Source organism: Pleurodeles waltl, chromosome 4_2, assembly GCF_031143425.1.
Source record: "Pleurodeles waltl isolate 20211129_DDA chromosome 4_2, aPleWal1.hap1.20221129, whole genome shotgun sequence".
Classification (NCBI taxonomy): Eukaryota; Metazoa; Chordata; class Amphibia; order Caudata; family Salamandridae; genus Pleurodeles; species Pleurodeles waltl.
This window is the reverse complement of record NC_090443.1, coordinates 743,784,774-743,807,836: the sequence shown is the minus strand read 5'-3', so window position 1 is coordinate 743,807,836 and position 23,063 is coordinate 743,784,774. Positions and strand designations below refer to the sequence as shown.

Genomic DNA, 23,063 nt, shown 5'->3' with positions numbered 1-23,063 from the left:
AAGTGCGCGGATTCAACGCTTCGCACAGATGCCGCGATCCCCGACTTTGCGCATCGACTTGTTTTCACTCTTCACCAAAGGTACTGTACTTGGGGGTCTACGCGACTCCGTGTCCGGCGCCGCTGGTGTCGGCTTGTTGGGAACGACTCCATCACGACGCAGTGTTAACACCTCATCGAAGCATTTTTGTTTCTAAGCGCTATTTTTGAGTTTAATCTTTAAAAATTCATAACTTGACTTGTGTATGTTGGATTTTTGTCGTTTTGGTCTTGTTTTGTTTAGATAAATATTTCCTATTTTTCTAAACTGGTGTTGTGTCATTTTGTAGTGTTTTCCTTAAGTTACTGTGTGTGTGGGTACAAATAGTTTATACCTAGCACTCTGAAGTGAAGCCTACTGCTCTGCCAAGCTACCAAGGGGGTAAGCAGGGGTTAGCTGAGGGTGATTCTCTTTTACCCTGACTAGAGTGAGGGTCCTTGCTTGAACAGGGGGTAACCTGACTGTCAACCAAAGACCCCATTTCTAACATTGGTGATCAGCGGTTGGGATTTGGACTTGTATTTGTACTTGACATACAGTGATTAAGTGTACACTACTGTTTGAGTTCAGACCACTACGTGACCACATACTACTTGTTTGGTGATCTTTTGCTTTTTCTCTTAAGGACTCCTTTTTGTTCTACTTCCATGATTTTGCTGATCCCTTGACGGATTCTTTTTACTTCATTGGGAACTTATTTTCTGCCTTTGGAACTTTGCACTTGTGACCATCATGTCTCAATCTGGAGATGCAACAGCTGGAGCTGTGTTTGAAATAGAGAAACTGAAGGAGTACTCAGTTGCTCAATTAAAACAGTTCCTTAAAGATCTTGACTGTCCACTGAGAGCTCCACCAGGGAGGGGGAGCTGCAAAAGGCACAGAGGGCCTGGGTGACAGTCAAGGAGGCTGGAGGGCACACAGAGGAGGAGAATGTGGGGGGGAAGTGCAGAGGATACACAGTGGTGTAGTGGAGGTACCTGTTACGCCTGGGGGGAGGGTCCCCAGGAGGGGTAGCAGGGTGTCATCCAAGGGTCTGATTCCTGAAGAGTTACAGGACAGACAGGCAGAGAGGGCTCGCCGGTTGAAGTTCAAGGAGTTGAGGATGCAAAGGGAGAAGGAGTTGGAAGAAAGGAGGAGGAACTTAGAGATCAAAAAGAGGATTTGGGCTTATGAGCTCAAAATGAAGGAGCTGGAAGTCATAAGGGCTGAGTCCAGCTGGAATGGTGGCAGCAACAATTTTATATCCAGGGCTGCTGAAGAAGTGCACATGCCCAGAGATCTGGTGCCCTACTTGAAGGAGGGAGTTAACACACGGCAGGAGGTTCAGGGGTATGAGATAGCTCCAGTGATGCACAGGGTCCCTGAGGTGGATTGGGGAACTGGCATGGGGAGTCATATTCCTACTGGTGGGAGGGACACTCTACTGACTCTAGGAGAGAGTGACAGGGAGAGGGGTTCCCCCCAGGTAGAAGTCCTGGTTATGGAGTGTGAAGACATCCCAGAAGAGTGTGGGTTGAGTGTCAGGGACAGTCAGGTACTGTCTCACCAGTCTCAGGAGGGTGATGTGGGGTGCTTTTTCAAAGCAGAGTCACTGGATGGTTGGGTGAAGGGTACTTTGGTTAATTCATGTGAGGGGCTGAGTGATGTAATTGCTGGAGAGCATATGTCTAGTCCTTATTTTCCAGAGCTACGCCAACACCAGGTGGAGTGTGAGTTCTCTGCCCCCAGGGAGCTTACAATGGAGGCAGACTTCTGGGTGAGTACCAGAGAGTCTGAAGAGACATTTGGGGGTGCTCCTGAGAGGAGTGGTCTAGGTAGTTCCCAACCAGGGGAGGTAGGGAAGGATTGTAGTGTCCCAGGTAGGTCCCAGTGTAGTGGGATGGGTGAGGGACCCCATGTCCAGTCTCAGAGGAGAGGGAATGGGGATGGGTTGAGGCCCAAGGTGCCCCGAGATCCGGTCCCAGGTCCTGGAGGGTTCCATGAGGGAACACCAGGAGGGGAGCCTAGCATGTACCATAGGGCCATCTGTTGAGGGAGACCCCACAGTGTCAGGAGAACTTGTGGGGGCGGCTGTAGCCAGCGTCCCAACAGTTCAGGTGTCTGGCAGTACCACTCCTAGTGAGGGGGTGCAGAAGTCCAGACAGAGGGTTGAGAGGGGGTTGCAGACCCCAGTGGAGAACCTGGAGGGTCAGGGGTCAGCTCTGAGAGCAGAGCCCCCCATGAATGACCTTGGTGAGACCATTTCTGGGTTGGGGGGAATCCAGACTCTGTCAGGTGGGCAGAGGTCAGGAGACCTGCGCCAGCCAGACTCTTGTGTGGCCCTTGGGGACGGTGTGTCCCTTAAGGGGGGTAAGTGTGCCCCCCTAGAAGTCCTGGTGTGCCAGGCAATGGTTCAACTGCAGGGTGGTGACTCTGGGTTGAATGATCAGGTTCAGGGGGTAAACTCTGACCTGATGGGGGATAGGTGTGCTCCCAAGGACGTCCTGGTGCGCCAGGCAGTGGTTCAACTGCAGGGTGGTGACTCTGGGTTGGATGACCAGGTTCAGAGGGTAAACTCTGACCTGGGGGGGGGGTAGGTATACCCCCCAGAAAGTCCTGGGTTGCCAGGCGGTGGTCCAGTCTGTGGGTACAGACCCTGGACTGGAGGATCAGGTTCAGGGTGTCCCCCCTGACCTGGAGGAAGGGGCTACTGCTAACAGTGCCCCTACCATGTTATCTTCTGGGGGGGCCACTCCTTGTTAGGGGATGCAGGACCCCAGAAGGGAGGGCAGGGGGAGGGAAGCCTCACCCCTGGCCCTGGTCCAACCTGAAGGTACAGACCCCAGGTTGGAGGACCAGTTGCAGGTTTACATCCCTGTACTGGTGGGAGAATTGTGCAGGGTTGCTTCTACAAGCACCCTGGCAATTTTGGACTCTGGGGGTGCTGCTCCTGCAGGGAGGGTACAGAGCCCCAGAGAGGAGGACCAGGGTCAGGTTGTCATCCCTGACCTGGTGGAAGGGAGAGTGGTCAAATGGTGCCAGTCACCTGGGGCTACCGCCCCCCACTCTCCACTGTCACAGTGGTTGGAGAGGCCTGAGGTCGGGCTCTCACCCCTGACAGTTGTCAGGGGTCACTGTGGCTTGCTGTCCTGGTGGACAGAGTTGCCCCTGGGGGGGAGACAAGAGTTACACCCCAGGGGTGGAGTGGGCAACACCACTGTGTTGGCCCTGGTGGTACTATCTGCCCATTGGGATACATCTGTGAGCAAAGTAAAGTTAGGTGCTGCACAGATGGTGTCTGCAGATGTGGAGAAGGGTTCCCCATGGGTTAGCTTAGTGGGCCCTGAGAGTATGGACAGAGGGATCTAACTGGAGTCAGGAAGGCGTAGAACTGGAACATGCCCCTGCTGTTGTGGGCCTGGGTCCTTGTTCTATCGCCCCAATCAGGGAAGTACATCAAGGTATTGATTGTTCTCCCCTGGCTTTAGGCTGGTAGAGGGTCGTGTTGGACTTTATTGCTTATGAAGGGTCATCCCGAATCTTTTTGCCTCCTGCTTCCTATTTTTTCTGACCTGTCGCTGTTGGTTTTTGAACTCTGAGCACTTTACTACTGCTAACCAGTGCTAAAGTGTATATGCTCTCTGTGTAAATTGTATGTAATTGGTTTATCCATGATTGGCATATCTGATTAACTAGTAAGTCCCTAGTAAAGTGCACTAGAGGTGCCAGGGCCTGTAAATCGAATGCTACTAGTGGGCCTGCAGCACTGGTTGTGCCACCCATATAGGTAGCTCTGTAATCATGTCTCAGACCTGCCACTGCAGTGTCTGTGTGTGCAGTTTTAACTGTAAATTCGACTTGGCAAGTGTACCCACTTGCCAGGTCTAAACCTTCCCTTTTCTTACATGTCAGTCACCCCTAAGGTAGGCCCTAGGTAGCCCCAAGGGCAGGGTGCAGTGTATGGTTAAGGTAGGACATATAGTAATGTGGTTTATATGTCCTGACAGTGAAATATTGCTACATTCATTTTTCACTGTTGCAAGGCCTGTCCCTCTCATAGGTTAACATGGGGGCTACCTTTAAATATGATTAAAGTGTAGATTCCCTTTGGGAGCGGATGGACATGTGAAGTTTGGGGTCTCTGAGCTCACAATTTAAAAATACATCTTTTAGTAAAGTTGATTTTAAGATTGTGCGTTTGAAAATGCCACTTTTAGAAAGTGAGCATTTTCTTGCTTATACCATTTCTGTGACTCTGCCTGTTTGTGGATTCCCTGTCTGGGTCAGTTTGACAGTTGGGCTGGTTGCACCTCACACTAGACAGTGACACAAAAGGAGCTGGGGTGTAGTCTGCATTTCCTGATGAGCCATCTGTGCTAGGAGGGAGGGAAGGAGTGGTCACTTACACCTGAAAGGGCTGTGCCTGTCCTCACACAATGCAGTCTCCGACCCCCTGGTGAGTGTCTGGGGCCTGGCCTAGGCAGGATTTCACATTCAAAAGAGACTTTACTTTGAAGTAGGCCTACTTCAAAGGATAAATTGGGTATAAGAAGGGCACCCAAAACCACAGACTTTAGAAACACTTCTGGAACCAAGAGGAACCTCTGCCTGGAGAAGAGCTGAATAGCTGAGGAAGAAGTGCTGCCCTGCCTGTGACTGTGCTTTGTGGAGCTTTCCTGCAGTGCTGCTTCTGCCAGAGCAAGAGGGCAAAGACTGGACTTTGTGTGCCTTCCATCTTGTGAAGAAATCTCCAAGGGCTTGATTTAGAGCTTGCCTGCTGTTGTTTGAAGTCTCAGGGACAGCAAAGACTTCTCTTTGCCAGCACCTGGAGTCTCTGGAGAGACTCCTGCTCTGACAAGTGGTGCCCTATCCAGTCCCTGGGCCCTTGAAAGGAAAGCTGGTGGAAATCCAAGGAAATCGACTTCGGACGACTCCGGACCGACGCCTCTGCTGAATCCGGGGACGCCGCCTGCACCCGACGCCGTGACCTTCGCTGGAACGCGATGCTCTTCGCAGGCCCGACGCCGCTGCAGCCCCGCTGAAGTCCACGACTCCGTGGGAGTCGCCGCACCACGTCGTGACCGACGCCGCTCGAAGTGCGTGGATTCAACGCTTCGCACAGACGCCGCGATCCCCGACTTCGCGCATCGACTTGTTTTCACTCTTCACCAAAGGTACTGTACTTGGGGGTCTACGCGACTCCGTGTCCGGCGCCGCTGGTGTCGGCTTGTTGGGAACGACTCCGCCACGACGCCGTGTTAACACCTCATCAAAACATTTTTGTTTCTAAGCGCTATTTTTTAGTTTAATCTTTAAAAATTCATAACTTGACTTGTGTATGTTGGATTTTTGTCGTTTTGGTCTTGTTTTGTTTAGATAAATAATTCCTATTTTTCTAAACTGGTGTTGTGTCATTTTGTAGTGTTTTCCTTAAGTTACTGTGTGTGTGGGTACAAATACTTTACACCTAGCACTCTGAAGTTAAGCCTACTGCTCTGCCAAGCTACCAAGGGGGGTAAGCAGGGGTTAGCTGAGGGTGATTCTCTTTTACCCTGACTAGAGTGAGGGTCCTTGCTTGAACAGGGGGTAACCTGACTGTCAACCAAAGACCCCATTTCTAACAGTTTACAATATGTAAGTGTTGAAATTATTCTATTTTGTTGCAGGTTTAATAAGACGCTAAGACTCCTGATTAAAGAACAGTGAAATTAGTGGAGCCTGTACCTCTATGAAGTGCTTGTTAATTGGTAGCTGTCTGTAGGGGATGTAACTATGAAGAGATTTCTATGTTAGTGGAAGGTGATAGCGTGTCCTACCCACAAGGAAGGTCAAGATGAATTTTCTCTAAGCTGTTCCATTCCTCTACAGTTGAGTATCTTAAGTTCACAAAATTTAAAAGCTACCATATTTTATTCACATTCTAGAGTGGAGTGAATGAAAGCTCAGAGCAACTACCAGTGACTGAGATAAATTCAATCACCCATCACTTTTCTATTTTTTACTTCAGTATCTAGGTAATAGCAGGAACATCATATCATGGTAAAGCTGTATTTACAGAACAGGAAGAAGTAAGATTAAGAAGTTTACACTTAGATGCTGCAACCACAACAGCGCGACTGGAATTCTGCACCCAATAGTAAGTTGATACAAGACGGTTCGTCATAGTGCTGATGGTATTGCTGTATGGTAAAAGGAGCAATCCCATATGTGCTGGAGAGACCAGGGTTGTTGCCTTGGCTGTAAACTTCATAAAGAGCCTAAACTATGAACTACTGGTGGTCGCATTCAGTGCAATACACTCTTTTCATCTTCTTCTCTTTAGTGCAATGACGGAGGCCATAGGAATTGATGGGTGATTATCGATATTAGCCTTTCATACACTGACAGGGAGTGACACCACATCAATGGTTTTGTCAGGAATTCCTCACCTCTGCGTGCATCCAGGCAAAGGATGAAAGTGAGATAGTCTTTGCTAAGTGAAATGCATAACCAATGGCATATTTGGAAGAATGTGTAATAGCATTGTGGTGCCAGGGTCACGTGGAAGAAAGTCTCGTAGAGCACTTCCAAATTTCTATCAGTAGCCAATGCCAAGGAAATAAGCCACATGACAACATTACCTGATGGTAAGGCTTTTGTGGACAATAGTAAATTCACTAATTTCGCCTTTCACAACTTTTTTGTTTACTTAATGTGCAAAAGGGTACTTGCAGAGATTAGTGTTCTCTAGATTTCTGCCTGTCCTTTAGGCTTTGGTTATCTTTTTTTGGATCTTCTCCCTCTGCAGTGTTTGACTTCTCCCTTGGATGACAATGGTTCCTGGTTGCCTTTTGTCTCATCACTGTAATACACCAGGAGTATGGGTAAGTGATCTATTGGTATTTTTCGCCATGTTTTTGGTAAATCGGCATCTCCTTGGGCAAAACTGACAGGACTGTTAGTTCCAGATTTTCTAGTGCTTCACTGTGAATCTTCCATACAATTTGAAAAAGAGAGAACTTTTTTCGTATCCAGCAAAATTCCTGTGATGACCTCATTCCGAAATACCAGTGTCACCCTTCTCAACAAGGGAACTCTCAACACACTCCTTGACACCCACTCATCCCCTTAGTAAACCTTTTGGTCTGAGTGGTGTCCTAGGCCTGTGGTTCCTAGTGTGAATGGGGTGAGAATCACATTGGAAAGTCAAGACATAGCCTTTGCTCTATGCGGCTTTGACATATCCTTTTTTGAAGTCTTAACAGTTTTCAGGAAAAGGCAATAACATTTCTGGTCAAGGGCAAGTGCCATAAAGTGACACTGGCCTTTTGTACCACTTCCATCTCATCTATATTAAAAGAGACTGTAGAATTTATAACTACTATTGAAAGGTTTGTCATCTTCTGTATGACCGCCGCAACCAAGAAAGAAGAGTAAAACAGGGATTTATATTATGTCCCTCTAACTCTGGAGGCTCTTCAACAGCACTTGCTCATTGTAGCCTACAAAGCAGTATACATTTGGAGCCAGGCCCTTCATAATTCACCTCAGCTCTCTTTTAATAATTGAACACAAGCTAGATAGTGTTTGCCATGGCAAACACAATGGCTCACTCAACCACCTGTGGTGCAAAGTCACGAGAATTAATCAAGTGCGTGTGAAAAAGTGGATGTTCTTTGCTGTGCAAATGTGCAAAGGCTGATTTTCTCTGCAGCAGCATTCCATCTCTCACAGAGGATCGGTGTAAAGGGATTACATGCTGCTCCAATGAGCAGCCATCAACTTTGTAGAACTACAGATTTTTTAATTTGTAGATAAGGTGGCATGATGTACAAAGAGCCAACTCTAAAAAAGTTGTCACAAATTGTGAACTGAGAGCCTGTTTCAGAAACTGCACTTTTCAGTACAGTTATACTTTTGAGTAAGTTCACTACTTTTCAGTATTCCCAAACTGCACTTTTGCAGCAATTTACACTTTTGTAGTAAGTCCAGCACTACACGTGGCCAACTACTGGTACTGCACCCTTCCAAAGACAATAACAGAGGTAGGGGCTTAAAACAGAAACCCATAGGAAATAATGTTAAATTATAATAAATTATTTAAAATTGTTAAAAATATAAATAAATATAAAATAATGTGCTTATATATCTATTAGTACTTATTTATTATTTAATGGTAAAATATTTAATAACCTATTGTAATTTTGTCTGCTGTGGTGACTGCTACAAAACGACAATACCAATAATATTAGTAGCTTGTGATGATTTTCATTGAACATAAGTAGCTCTTATCAATAAAAAGGTTGGAGATACCTGCCTTAATATACAAACTTGTAGCACTGGATGTAAAGTGTAATTCTGCGCTGCTCTGCAGCACCATGGAGACGAAAATGATATGTTTAACAAATGCTGCATGATCATCAAGATTTTATATGTATCAGTGCAATTAACTGCACACGTGTCAACCTGGTGACCCTAAAATGTGGCCGAAGTCAGATATTTAAGAGGATGATCTAATTAAGGTAAGTGGAGAAAGGACATTTTTTAAGGGTACTCTGAGTCTGGAAAGACAGGCTTATGGAAGCATATTATTTGTATGGAGGGTGAATAGAAGTGGAAGGAAGATGAAACCAGCCAAACAAGAATAAGCTGACAGGCATTGAAGCCAGATGGGTCTTTCAGAACCAAGGAATTTGGAGTGTGCTAATTGCAATTTCTATAGGATACACATTTCAGACTAAGAGAGGTATTAGACGTATCAGGGATGATAGCGGAGTAATAGCAATTATTGCAATCCATCTCAGGACGGTTAATTAAATAAATACTTCGGTGAGACAAGATTAATAAATCACTAAAATGCGCAATTCTCATTATTACATAGCACTCAGAATAGGCATAATGTTGGGATCCACATAATGTTGCTCTTCACACGTATTGGAACACAATCAACCAGCAATCTGTACGTGTCTACAAACATTCACTGACTTCTGTTTAGGTCATAAGTAGAAGAAACCTTCCCTGGCTGCAGGAATAGATACGAATAAAAACAAAGACCCACGAGGGAACTGTTAGCCCATCAAGGCAATTCCCATCTGCTAAATATCTCAGGACTAATTCATACATATCCAAGGACCACGAACTGCAGGAGTTCTTGGTTCTAATATCGAAATGTAACTTCAAAACAGATAGGCCCTGATTACAATCATGATTACTACCTCCCCTGTGCGCCCTAAATAGGATTCCAAGACAGGTGGTACTTACCTATGCATCAATTGCACAGGTAATATTTGTCCTTGCATGAATGGCATATAATACACTGTACTCTTTGCCCATAGGTTCTTGGCAGGTAAAACATGCTGGGAATCTTGCTGATAAATAGTGTGAAATTCCATTTTTGCAGCAAGTAATACATTTCATATTCCGTACCCCATTCTGTTTGGCCACAATCATGAGTTTGCACCCATAGCAAAATTTACTCTGTAGTTTTAATCAATAGTGTTGACATTTATTGCAACTTAACATCTGAAGTTACTAAACTGTAAAAGCTTTTGGCTAAATCTTGATTTAGGGTTTATGAGCCCTTCTGAGGAACTCCTGATTCTAAATCCATTCCATATCATAGTAAGGTCTGAACCCTGCACAGCAAGGTTTCAACAACAAAGCCTTGCTATATTGCTCTGCAGGTATCAAAATAGACGAGGTTACCAGGATCTGATGGCATAATTCTACATATGGTTTATGATTAGTTTTCAGGAATTTTCAGTATTGCTCCAGTGAATTCTATCTTTAACTTGGCTATCGTGGGACTGATTGCAATGATTTGTGATATTCTGCAAACATACTGGACACAACCTAAACCCCTGTCTGCTCAATTATAGTCATTCAACAAGTGTTGACACCTGACAGCAGCACAAGCTCTGTAAACCCTGGACTCTGTATCCATCAAAAGTCTCAATCTGACCTGTCGGGATCGAACTCGCCAACACTTCCAGATCTGGGGTGTTGCTTCTGCAGCTGCAAACTTCGATGCCTCTCCTTGGTAGACAAATAGTTTCGCTCCAGTGTCTCCAAGCATCCTTTTAAGTGCTGGAAAACCTTGCAATAATTAAGAACATGTTACATCCAACATAATCTTGTATTCTTAAAATGTCAGAATTCCAAGCCAAACATCGGCTTGTCTAGTCTGGAATAAAATATATTGATTTGCTGTGTTAATTTTCTTAAGACATTCTTTTGAGCACACATTTCCCTTACATAATACTTCCTAATTTCCCATTATTTAATTTTCATTTGTTCTATAGCTAGTACTAGGACACTACAAATGTTCAATCCATGTTTTGTGCCTGTTTTCCTCATGTTCCTTGGGTATGATTTTCTGAGACACACCATCTAAATCTAAACTATGCAGTGCGAGTAAAAAAATGTAATGTATGGCTGAGTCTTTACAAAAAGATTTTACTTCAACTGCTGCAACTTGTTCCCCTCACTAATCTGTAAAGAATACACATTACTACTTTGAAATAAATGGTATAGGTCATAAAACATAGGATATTAATTCTGCATTTTCATCCTTCTTTTATTTTTTTCTTTGTTCTGTGTCCTCTTTAGGTCTCAACCTCAGAACCCTTTAACCTGTCTGTTGCCAAAATATGATGGAAAATACCAATACTTATAATGGGCTTCGGGTCAGCCCATTGCTTACCATTGGTTGGGTTTCTTGTCAATCTAATTTGTTTGCATCTTATTCAATGGCCTCTTGTGTTTGTTCCTCGTCTGAAGCACAGCTTGTCTACCATACTTTTGCTTGTATGATTTGTACTGTTGCACTTCTCAGATTCAGGGATTCATTTATATCTATTACCTTTAGCACTCCCTGGAAGTGCATGTGTTTTCTTGCTCTCTCCCCCCCCCCCCGTGCTCCCTTCGCCTCACATCCCCATGCCAGCACTCTCCATGTTGCTCTCACTGCCACCAAGCTTGTTGTTTGCTTCCCTTTGCCTTTCCATCTCGCTCTGCTTTTTGTCACTTTTTCATTGAAGCCCCCTCTCCTCTGTTTCTCCCCCACCCTTTGAACGTTAATCTTACCACCCTATGATGTTCACCTTTCCATCAGCCCTCCCACTCAACTGTCGGTCCCCGGCCCTCCCCATTACATCCATAGTTATCTTAGTTTGTTATTTACTTATCCAAAATCGAGCCTGACATCTTGGAATTGTGAAAATAAATGGCGGATTAGCATCACTGTATATTAGTGGTTACCAAACTGGGTACCGCGGCTCCCTGGTGTGCCATCAAAACTAGCCAGGGGCGCCGCACACAGTTTGGGAACCACTGGTGTAGTTTTATTTTGTCCGAACTGGACATAGCTCAGTGGTTCCCAAACTTTGTGCGGCACCCCTGGCTAGTTGTGATGGCGCACCAGGGAGCCGCGGCCACAGTGTGATGTTGCATATATGCGCATGCATGATGATGTGTGCTTGACATCATCACGCTATTTTTTGCTATTTACCATCGGCAAGCAAGCTTGGTTTCTTTATTCTGATGTTAAATAGCATCAGTAAAAAGCATTTGCGATGCTATTACGTTTCAATTTGGAAAATCAACAGGTGAGACTACTGGCTTTGACAATGCCGGCTCATTAAAGAATCTCAGTAGACCAGGTGTTTCCCATATTTCATTCCCACTCATCATTATTTATTGGTTGAGAAGCTTGTTCCATCCAAACGTCCAAGACTTGGCATGGGTATGCACCTAAACCATACAGAGGCAAGGACTGTACAACAATGTTAACTAAATGACCTCCAGGTATTAAATATAAGCACAGCAACCCCAATAAGGCCTTTCAAAAATACACAATAAAACGTTCCATGCCATTTACCATAAATTAATTTTGCAAGCATATGAGTGTTTGGAAATAAATTAAAAGGTAATTACATTTTTTGCACACAACAAACAGCACGAAAAATAGAGTGCATTACTTTATATACACAACTCCACAGCACTGCACAGAATTACAAACATATTGAGTTACCATATACTGATCCGGAAATGGCAAACTTTTAGAAAAGACATCCACCTATAAAAGAAAATGTATACACTTGAATTTGTATGTAAAGAGCAACAGATTCTGGTCAACCCCTGAATGGCTAATCCAAGCCATTGGAAATGGACTCTGAGCATGATATGAAGATCTGGCGCGAGGTTACTGGGATATAAAAGAGCAACAACATTCTTACAATGTGAGTACCAGTGGTGTATGCATTAAAAGGGACTAAGCCCTTTTTACATACACTTTTTTGCTATGATGAATACAAATTGCATCATAGGGCCCAGTACAAAACAGATACTTGTATGGATCACCTTAGAGGCTGGACTGGTCTTGGTGCGGTAAAGAGGCCTGATTACTCTCAAGGTGGCAAATAGTTATGGCCTGCATGCGATCCCGTCCTATACTGGTATGGAAGAATAACATGCGGTGAATCCCGCACTCCCGGTGGCATGCTTAAATTACAATTTATATACTGCACATGTAACACTCCAGCGGCTGTTCTTGTTTATGTTTTGTTTTATTGTTGTCTGTGGGGAGCTCAAACTATGTATCTGCCAGTAAACCATTGTATGGGCGCATCGATCCTCCGGTGTGACTTGAAGAGACAGATAGATGTTGGCTCTCCCTTAGAGTGTCTACAGGATTTAGGGCCAGATGTAACAAGCCATTTGCATGGCGCAAACTGCAAAAAACGCAGTTTGCGCCATGCAAACGGCCTCAAGCGATGCTCATTCCCAAATTGCGAGTCGGTACCGACTCGCAGTTTGGGAATGCGACTCGCAAATAGGAAGGGGTGTCCCCTTCCTATTTGCAACTCGCATCGCAATTCAGAGTTGCTTTGTGACCGCGAATGCGGTCACAAACCAACTCGCAGTTACCACCAGTGTCACACTGGTGGTAACACATTCGCAAAAGGGAAGGGGTCCCCAAGGGACCCCTTCCCCTTTGTGAATGTCGACATAAATATTTTTTCAGAGCAGGCAGTGGTCCTGTGGACCACTGCCTACTCTGAAAAAAACAAAACCAAATGGTTTCGGATTTTTTTTCATTTTGCAACTCGTTTTCCTTTAAGGAGAATGGGCTGCAAAATGAGAAAAAAAAACTGCTTTATTTAAAAAGCAGTCACAGACATGGAGGTCTGCTGACTACAGCAGGCCACCATCCCTGTGAGTGCAGGGACTCGCAATGGGGTCGCAAAATGCGGCCCACCTCATGAATATTGATGAGGTGGGTCTTTGCGACCCCATAGCGAGTCGCAGAAGGTGTCTGAGACACCATTCTGCATCCGTTTTTGCGACTTGCAAATTGCGAGTTGCTCAGACTCGCAATTTGCAAGTCGCAAAAACGGATTTAGCTACATCTGGCCCCTAGAGTTTTATGCTATGAATCCTCTTGTTTGAATCGAAATGTTTATTATCCTATGATATGTGACAACTGGGTATAATGAGGCTGGATACGATAATCGAATAACTGGTAATCGGTGGGCTAGCACATACCGTTCTTCATTGTGCATGCGCAGTCCTGTGTAATTACACATATTTGTTACCCTATTGCTGATGTACGATGTAATGTTTCTAATGCATTGAAAATACTAATAAACAGATGTTCGGAAATGTATGGATCACCTTAGGGCATCTCTAAGCTGGATGGTTTCTTAAAATCTGCTCTAATGGAAGCAGCAGAGGTCCAAAACCTAAAGAATTGATCTTGCCTTTTGTTTAAGAATCGCATAGTAGCTTTGGAATACTCCAAAGCATTTCTTACATAAACTGTACCACTTCTCTCATACCTTCTATAACACTAATGTTTACTCCATACTTCCTGATGCAGTGAACACAGCATAAACACGAATTAATGGCCCTTGAGTGCAATTCTAAAACAAATGACTGCTAAATTCCTGGTGCCTCTGACCAGAGCTGGCAGAAGTGCAGCAAGCGCTTCTGAAATCGTATCACAAAAGTGAATGGCAGGTAAGGACTAGTTGGGAAATACCAGAGAATATAATAACTAGGATTATGTTCATCCGTGTTTAGCAAAGTTAGTTGTTATTAGGTGTTCACTGTTAAGGGTACTGGACTAGAAATGCTAGTAAATGAACTTGTAATTACTCTTATAGGAAAGAGTTTCAGGATTATTTAAACTAAGGGCAACTTGAGCGACCCCCAAACCAGCATTCAAAGAGGATGATGTGACAAAGGGGAAAGTAGGTCACGGAGTGGAAGAGATAGAGTTGGAGGCAGAATTCTGAGAGGCAATCAGCATTCCCTTTGCCACTGTCATATGGAAACCTAAACAAAGGAAATGCAGAGCTAAGGTACAATGATCTCAATGTATCAAAGGCTTTCACCCATGTTTTGGCTATGGGAAATACATTAATACATAAGGGCCTTATTAAGAGTTCGGCGGACGGGAAAATCTGCTACATTGGCTACCTCCATGCCGGACCCATTAAGACTTTCCCACTAGGCTGACTAGGGGAAACCAAGGTTTCTGCCAGTCAGCGTAGCGGGAAAGTGCCGGCAGCATTGTCTCCGGCTCGTAATCAAGCCAGCAGCAATGCTGGCGCCTGCAAGGTGCCCCAGCACTCCTGCAGACAGTGAACATTGAGAGAGTGCTGGGCAAGGGAACCCCTGCACTGCCCATGCCAAGTGCATAGGCAGTGCAGAGAACCAGGTCGTAATCAGCGTGCAGTGCCGCCCTGGCTGATTCCAACCTCGGCCACTGTCAGTGGTACCCTGGTGGTCTGACTGCCAGGGTCTTAATGTGGCGGTCGGACCGCCTCAGCAGCGGCAGTCCTGACAGCCATCGCGAGGCTGGCGGTTTCAAGACCACCAGCCTTGTAATGAGGCCCTGTGTCTATTGTTGAAGTACATTACAACAGCCAAAACTAAACTTTTATTTAACTTTTTCAATCAAAGAACATTGTGAATTAAAATATATTACTCATGCTCAAGTTGCATGAACAGTTTTCACTTTAGAACTTAGATTCAATAGATTCCTAACACCCCTCTGGTTTTCGTTCGCACTTACCGTAAAATTCAAGTACTAAGACATTATCAGAGCTCTTCTAATGCACATCTATTCTAGCCTATTGCATTCATATAATTCACTCCAATGTGAAATCAAGAGAGTTAATACAAGGCATCTTTATTCAGAGTGTTACTGTGCAGTGCTGCCCCAATGCCGAGACTTTCACAGCATTTGGTCTTCACCATGCACTGCTATCCCCAGCCTAAAACATCTACTCCGAAAATTCCTGAACTGTCATATAATGCTATATCTGTGCTAGGATATCCACGGAGCTCTTAAAAGGCTCCTCAGTTTTATCTTCAGCTTGCACTGTTCTTCATGTAATGAAGCATACACAAATCAAGGTCTCACAATCAAGCTCTGTGTGCACTGGTAGTCTAGTGGTGAGACGCCAGTACAGTTCCGTAATAGCGCTCATTTGGCTTGCACCATGCAGTGTTTGGGACTGCCTCTTTCTTTGCGGGTGGACACAAGGTATTAGATATGCACTAGCTATTCTGTGACACGTGTATTTGTCTGCTCAGCACCATGTATTTTGTAACAACTGCACAGTTTCAGTATAGGCACATGCACGATTCACTGCTTTTAAAGAAACCGTGCTCCTGGATACTGTGGCAGACGTTGATTTAATGGAATACAACATAAGTTCCTCTTTAGGAGCTCACTAAATCTTTGGGTTTGAGACAAATATATTTTGAAAATTGTACTGCAAAATGCACCATTGCACTCCTAATCATCTTGGAGAGTGTTGCGATTGTTAGGTGCTACATGTGGCTGGTATGAAACGTTTTGCCAGGTGGCTTTTGGTCCCAGTCCATTCACCAGCTCAGTTTTTTTGTGATCACATCATACTCGCTAAAAGAAAAAAAAAATGTAACAAGCATACAAACAAGTGATGGGTGGAATGCTTGAATCAGTCTCAGCTGCTGGTAATTACTTGGCCGCATCCCAGTTCATTGTTATTTTGCGCACCATGCCACCTCAATTTGGGCTTATCCATATGCAAATCATTCTTAGGCCTGCTCCAATAGAAACAGTTCAGCCGAAACAGCCAGACAGGTCCTCCCTTTTTTGTATTTGTGCACCCAGGTCTAACCTATTTCTCCATTAACCAATGTCTTGTGATTCTAGTTGTTTTGGGATTTGCCACACATGCCAAGAGAGGGCTGGCATTTCTAGTGCTAAATGATTATTGTTTTTAATGTAGATGGTGGTTTCAAGTATTTTGACCACTATATTGGCTTAACATGGATTTTATAAAGAAAGTGAGCAGACATAACAATTAACAGCAACACAACCATTTTCTAGAAGAAAGAGGCAGTAAAAATACAAACCAATCACGATTGAGCTCTGCATACGGGAGACTTTCAAATTTAACATCACAGTTAAATTAGTGAGACACCACTCTCTTCTCTACGAGCTATCCTCTTTGACTTAAGTTTCACCTGCTACAGGAGATCCATCTGTGCACTGACCCCCAAAATCATACTATATGGTTTAATTGTCCTTTGATAATAAGTGATCAGAATTCTGAAAGTTTAGAGCACCTGGCAGTTGCTAGAAGTGATACAACTGCACCACTAGTATAATTACGGCAGGTCAAACTTCCCAGAATATATTAAAAATGGGAAAGAGTTTGGTATTTATAGTGACATGCAGATTTTAGTGCAGTAAGCACCAAAATATACTTGTTATTCCCTACAAACTTGTAATAGGTGCATTTTGTCACACTCAATAATGCAGAACCCTAGGAAGGTGGATTATATCAAGTACGTTAGTTTACCTTCTCCTCACGAACTCTCGTAATCAGCGTCTTAGAGGTACACTTATATATATATATATATATATATATATATATATATATTTATATACATGTTTGTGTTTGTGTGTTTCTGTACAACCTGCGTGCTTGCCCATGAACATTTGTGTGCATGTGTGGATTCTTGTGTATATATTTTGTGCATTTTAATTCTAAGAAAAGTGAACAGCACTCCACCTACTACAAAACACACACTCTACACAATTAACAAACAACTCAAAATGATATATTCACTTTACTTTAATTTTGAACTGGTCTGTCTGCTCCTTTAGCATGTGGGACATTTTTTCTCCTTCAGTTTGCGTTTGGAGTCCACTCGGCTTCAACGGCAATTTTTCTTCTTCCAGACCAGACGAGCAGCCAGATCCTTCTTTAATGAGAACAGCAAAAAATGAGGCAAAGAGTAAACTGTTTTAATTGAGCTGAGAGATAAAGCATAACACATGTTCACAATCTGTCTAGTAAAAAAAACCTCTGTTTACATGTTTAAGATTGTATGACTATAACATGACATATGCTAAGGTTAAAACTAATACAAACGTTAATTTATTAACTATTTCGAACAAGATATGGCATTCAAAAGAATCAAGAATCTTGGGCGACATGATGCAACACTGCAGCAGTGGGACTTTGTGCCAGGCCCAGGGGATTAGAGCCCCTGGCTCGTTTTCCAGCTCTGGGACATCATTTAGAGCCACTGCCCCACTTTGCTGCACAGACATAGTCATGGTTATTCACATGCAGCCTTTTGCATGCGTCTTTTACTATGCAGGACGTTACCATGCAGGGAAGTACCATGCAGGGAAGTACCACAAAGCCCTTTCTAGGTACTTAACCGTGCAGCACCAAGAAAGGATGAATATTTTTAAATTACGTATTATATTATATATATATGTAAATAATTTTTATAGGGTTGGAAGGAAAGGTAAAGGGTAGTATGGATTTTGAGGGTTCAATGAATAGCAGACACAAAGGACGGTTAGAGATTTTTATGGTTTAGGGAAATGTAGAGGTAAAGGGAAAACTGATGTTTTATGGGTTCAGTGAAGGGTAGAGGCAATGGGAGGTAAGTCATTTATAGGACTGTGGAGCATAAAGTGGTAATGGGGTGTAAGGAGGCAACAAGTAAAAAAAGGTGATTTGGAGGGGTAGCCTCCAAAAGTAATTTTAAAAAAATACATGTAAACGTGTGTATGTGTGGGTGTATATATATATACAGTATATACACACACACACACGCATATTCATATATATATATTAAAATATGTGACTACCATCAATATTTATGCACTGCAATATTCTGCTGTTAACTGCATGGTTTCCCAATTGGGCATAAATATTAATATGAAATATACAACATTTGGTGTAGCAAGTTCATGCAACTGCATAAACAGCATAAGGGAACTTGCAACGCCTTCTGATGGAAAACGCAGTATGCAGAGTACGCTAGTTATATGAGCGAGATCTTTCTTAGATACCAAAATTAAAGAATCATTTTTAAAATTGTAATCATTTTTTGCGATGTGGGTGTAACTAATTTGAATTGGAAATGTATTCATTTGTAATCTTTTTGCGCAACATTTAGGTCTGCCATTCTTTTGTAAATGAACTGTTTATATTGATTGGGATGGTGTTACACTTTAGTCTTTTCACAGTTTGTTTGATTACGTTACGAGTCAGATACGTTCTTTTTAAGAGGAAATGAAATTAATTCCCTTTGTCAGTGATCAAGGTCGCAGCAGCGACGGAAACGAGTTTGCCACAGCAGCGCGTTGTAGTACATACATAGTGTACTGGGCCTTCATTGTCGTTGAAAGAACACGCACAGACAGTGTTTGCTGAGAACACACGCATGGAACTGCGTCACCCGCAGTTCGCTCTTTATTTATACCCTCGTGCTCCGTGCCCCTCCCGGACACGCAGAGCACGTCAGGCGCACATGGAGAGCCCGCATGGCTCTTTATTAACTCTTTACATCCCCCCCATGTTTTACTCCACATGGAGGTTGGACTTAACAAATCCAACACCAAACTTAACACACAACAGTATAAAATCACTTAGGAATAGTTCGTACTACAAAACACACGTAAACAGTCCACCTCAATGAAAACACGGTCCTTACGAACCAACAGACCTTCCGTCTTCATCCTGTTATAGCCACCTGGCAACGGAACTCCAACTATGAGCAGCCTACATGACAGACAAAGTCCTTCAACTGACTACTCGGTGCAGGATTGGGACGTAGATCATATCTTCGACTTCTTGTGCGCAAACTTGCATTCCCAGGGGCATAAACCGGTAAGGTTTGTTCAGTCAGCACCGGCCTCCTGACACTCTCCACCTCATTGGTCACCACGGGTGACCCAACGGTAATGTCCTCAAACTCTCCTTCATCATCAATTGGTTCCCTCCGTCCAGCTTTCTTAAAATGTGACACATTCCGTGTCACTCTTTGTCTTCCTCTGGCCGCAGTGATCATGGACCCCTTCACGCCAATAACCTCCCATACCTCAGGTTCAAAGGAGTTATAAACTTTCCTCCCCCTCTCCGACATTTCACCACCACTTGGTCTCCTTCTTGAAACCCTCGGTACCTTGCTCGTCGTTGGGTACTCGCCCTCTGATTAGTAGCTCGCCGTCGTTTTTGAGTGGCCTTAACATCCAAGACCGGAGGTCTCCACTTAGGACCTGATGGAATACAGTCACGTGGAGATACTTTGAACATCAAAGAGGAGGGAGCACAACCAGTAGTACTATGAGGCGTTTGACGATAGGCACTCAGGAATTGGTGTAGACACTGTTCGCTGTCTTCCCTTTTCTCTACTCCAATTCGAAGAGCCCGGTTCAAAGTTCGCATGAACCTTTCCACGTCCCCATTTGCCTGAGGCCAGTAAGGCGTTATCTTCCGATGATGAATTGCCAAACCCTCAAGGTATGACCGAAACTCGTGGCCTTGGAATGGGGGACCATTATCCGTTCGAATCTCATCAGGCAAACCAAACAATGCAAATGTCTTTTGTAGAACTGGTCGCACGTTCTCAAACGCCGTCGACGGTACCACCTCAACCACCGGGAATTTAGTATAAGAGTCAATCATAACAGCAGTTAATCTCCCATCTGGAAAACTTCCGAAGTCCATGCTTACCTTAGCCCATGGTTTCAGAGTAGCCGGCTCCGTTATCACTGGACAACTCGGAGGTTCCACGGACGTGATGATGCAGGAATGACACCGTCCTACCATCTCGTCAACCTGGCTGTCCATACCTGGGAACCATACCTTGGCACGTAATCTAGCCTTGGTTTTAGCAGCCCCTTGATGTCCTTGATGTGCCAGCTCAATCACTCTAGACCAGAGACTTTGTGGAAGTACAATCCTTCTTCCCCGTAGAACCAATCCTTCATTATCAGTAGACAGTTCATCTCGCACTTTCCAGATACTTTGCATGGCCACTCTCTGTTCCGGGCGAGACGCATGTGTTTTTTCTAGAAAATACTTCCACTTTTTATGGCTCAACGCATCTTTGACGTGGCTCAATATGATGTCTTCCTGCGTGGCACTTACAATCTCTGGTACGAGAAGGGCGTTAGGACATGCCGACTGCACGACCATGCTTACAAAGACTTCCGTACTCTCCTCATCTTGTTCTTGTTGCGCAGACAGATAATCTGCCGGATTGTTTGCCCCTGGCCGGTAAACGACAGTGAACCTATAAGGTTGAAGGAGAACGGTCCATCGCTCAATCCGCGGAGGTGCAAGACGCGGGCAACCAGCGAACAACGGAACTAAAGGTTTGTGGTCAGTCACCACTTGAAATTCGTGCCCGTACAAATACAAGTGAAAATGGCGGCACGCCCACCGGATGGCTAGAGCCTCACGCTCAATCTGCGCATACCTGGTTTCAACGGCCGACAACGCCCGGCTGGCGTATGCGACCGGGACCCATTCCTGATGCCTCTGTTCTTGCACGGGGCTCGCATCTACCACTACTTCGGTCTTTCTGCTGGGGTTGAAATAGGCCATAGTTGCCTTGTCTAGCAACGCCTCCTTAATATCCATGAAGGCCTGTTGTGCTTCTGGAGTCCAGTCCCAACGATGTTGCCCTTTAGTTAGCTGCCGGAGAGGTTCAGACATGGTGGCTAGATGTGGTATAAACCTCCCGCAGTACGTGGCCATCCCTAGGAAGCTACGAACCTCCGTGGCACTTTGCGGAACTGCGGCCTGACGGATAGCCTCAGCCTTCCGTGGGTCCACTTGCAGGCCTTCTTTCGAAAACACATATCCAAAGAATTCTACCGAGTTTTGGTAAAAAGCACACTTTTTTTTATGAAGCGTTAGTCCCGCTTCAGATAGCCGTTTCAACGTCGCACGTAGATGACAATGATGATCCTCTCTCGTCTTGGAGTATATTAGAATGTCATCACTCAGGTTGATTACTCCTGGCAACCCCGACAGGGTTTCCCTAATCGCATTTTGAAACACCTCCGCCGCGGAGGACACTCCAAAGCTCAGCCTCTTGTATCTTCTCAGCCCCACATGCGTCGAGAAAGTGGTAATGTTCCTGCTTTCGGGGTCTAGCTCTAGCTGATGATACCCCACATTGAGATCCAACTTGGAGAACCACTGTGCCCCATTCAGATCTGCAATGATGTCGTCCATGGTGGGCGTTATGTGTCTTTCCCTTCGAATAGCCTTGTTTGGCAGTCGCATATCAACACAGAGGCGAATCGCTCCTGGCTGCTTGGGTTTTGGCGCAATCACCAGCGGCGACACCCACGGCGTAGGCCCATCCACCTTCTCTATGACCCCTTGGTCCTCCAGCAACTGCAGCTCTTTCTCAACGACAGGCCTCAGATGAAAGGGTACACGACGATGCCTTAGCGCCACCGGAGCCACGTTGGGATCTATGTGCAATTTGATGCGTTTTCCTCTTAACCGACCCAACCCCTCAAATAGTTGTGGAAACTCGTTGAGAAGGCGTTCCACTTGAGTCTCATACACCTGTCGTGCAAAAAACACCAGTCCCAACTCTTCTGCTGTGCGACATCCTAGCAGAGTGCCACGATCCCCAGCCACCACATAGAACTTGGTTTTTGTTGATTTATCTCCACTACTTACAGCCACCTCCACTGTTCCCTTGAGGGGAAGAGGGTCTCGCCCTCCATAATTGTATATCTTAGTAGTTGTCTGGGTCAGTGGCGGGGCAGGTATTAGTTGGTGGAAAAGCGTTTCATCCATGACATTGACCGACGCCCCTGTGTCAATGAGTACAGAAACAAGCATGCCGTTGACATGAACGTCACTCATGGGCGGCGGTCTCCTTTTCCGTGCCTTGCCCCCGTGAACGATATTACAAATATGTCCTCTTCTTCATCTTCCTCGAAGACCGGGCCACTCGCCATCGCCTGGTCTCTCACCTCCTCTGCGTCCTTGGATACAGCTTTAACACTTGTATCTCTTCCCTTCTGCTCTCCTGGCTTATTCCTCCTGGACCTACACACTTTGGCAAAATGATTTGGCTTGCCACAACAGTTGCAGGACTGTCCTTTAGCCGGGCATCCCATGTTCGGCCGGTGGTCATACCCGCAGCTTCCACAGGCCCTGTCGCCGGGCCTGGCAGCGCTTGTTTTCCGCTGCGCTGCTGGGCGTGTTCGGATCGCATCCCCTTGTTCCTCCTTCACCTGGACTACACGAGACGATGACGCAGCCGCTAATGACTGACCTCTTACTGCCGCCATCGCATCCGCTCGTACTGCCGACAGTTCATGTGATCTTGCAAGAATTAGAATGTCATCGAGGGACATGCCCTGCTGTCTCAAAATCAACTTCCTCAAAGCATTCGACCGGCACCCTTGAATGATTTGCGCACGGATCTCCTCTTGCTGGTTGAGACCTGTGCACGAGCTCGCTAGCTTCCTCAACCTGGCATAAAACATATCCATCGACTCGATTTCGGTCTGCTGGGCCTGTCGTAGTTTAAAACGTTCGTAATCCGAGTTGAGTTGCGGGTCGAAGTGCCTGTTCAGAGCAGTTACTGCTGTATCAAAATCAGCCTTATCCCCTGTGTCAGGAAGCGAGTCAAAGAGCTCCTGTAGTTCATCTCCACCCATCAACAGCATTACTGACCTCCGCACTTCCCCGTCCGTTTCCCTGGTTGCACGAAAGTAGTTT

At 45.0% G+C, this 23,063-nt stretch overlaps 1 protein-coding gene across 1 annotated transcript in view; it reads right to left on the bottom strand.

The window, feature by feature from the left end:
• Window positions 1–23,063, bottom strand: part of AKNAD1 (AKNA domain containing 1) — a 175,947-nt gene that overhangs the window by 126,411 nt on the left and 26,473 nt on the right. The window contains exons 4-5 of the mRNA XM_069232398.1: window positions 17,135–17,265; window positions 9,959–10,092 (exon numbers count right to left, since the gene is read on the bottom strand). Of these exons, the coding sequence (XP_069088499.1) occupies window positions 9,959–10,092; window positions 17,135–17,265 (265 nt within the window). The remainder of the gene's footprint in view (window positions 1–9,958; window positions 10,093–17,134; window positions 17,266–23,063) is intronic.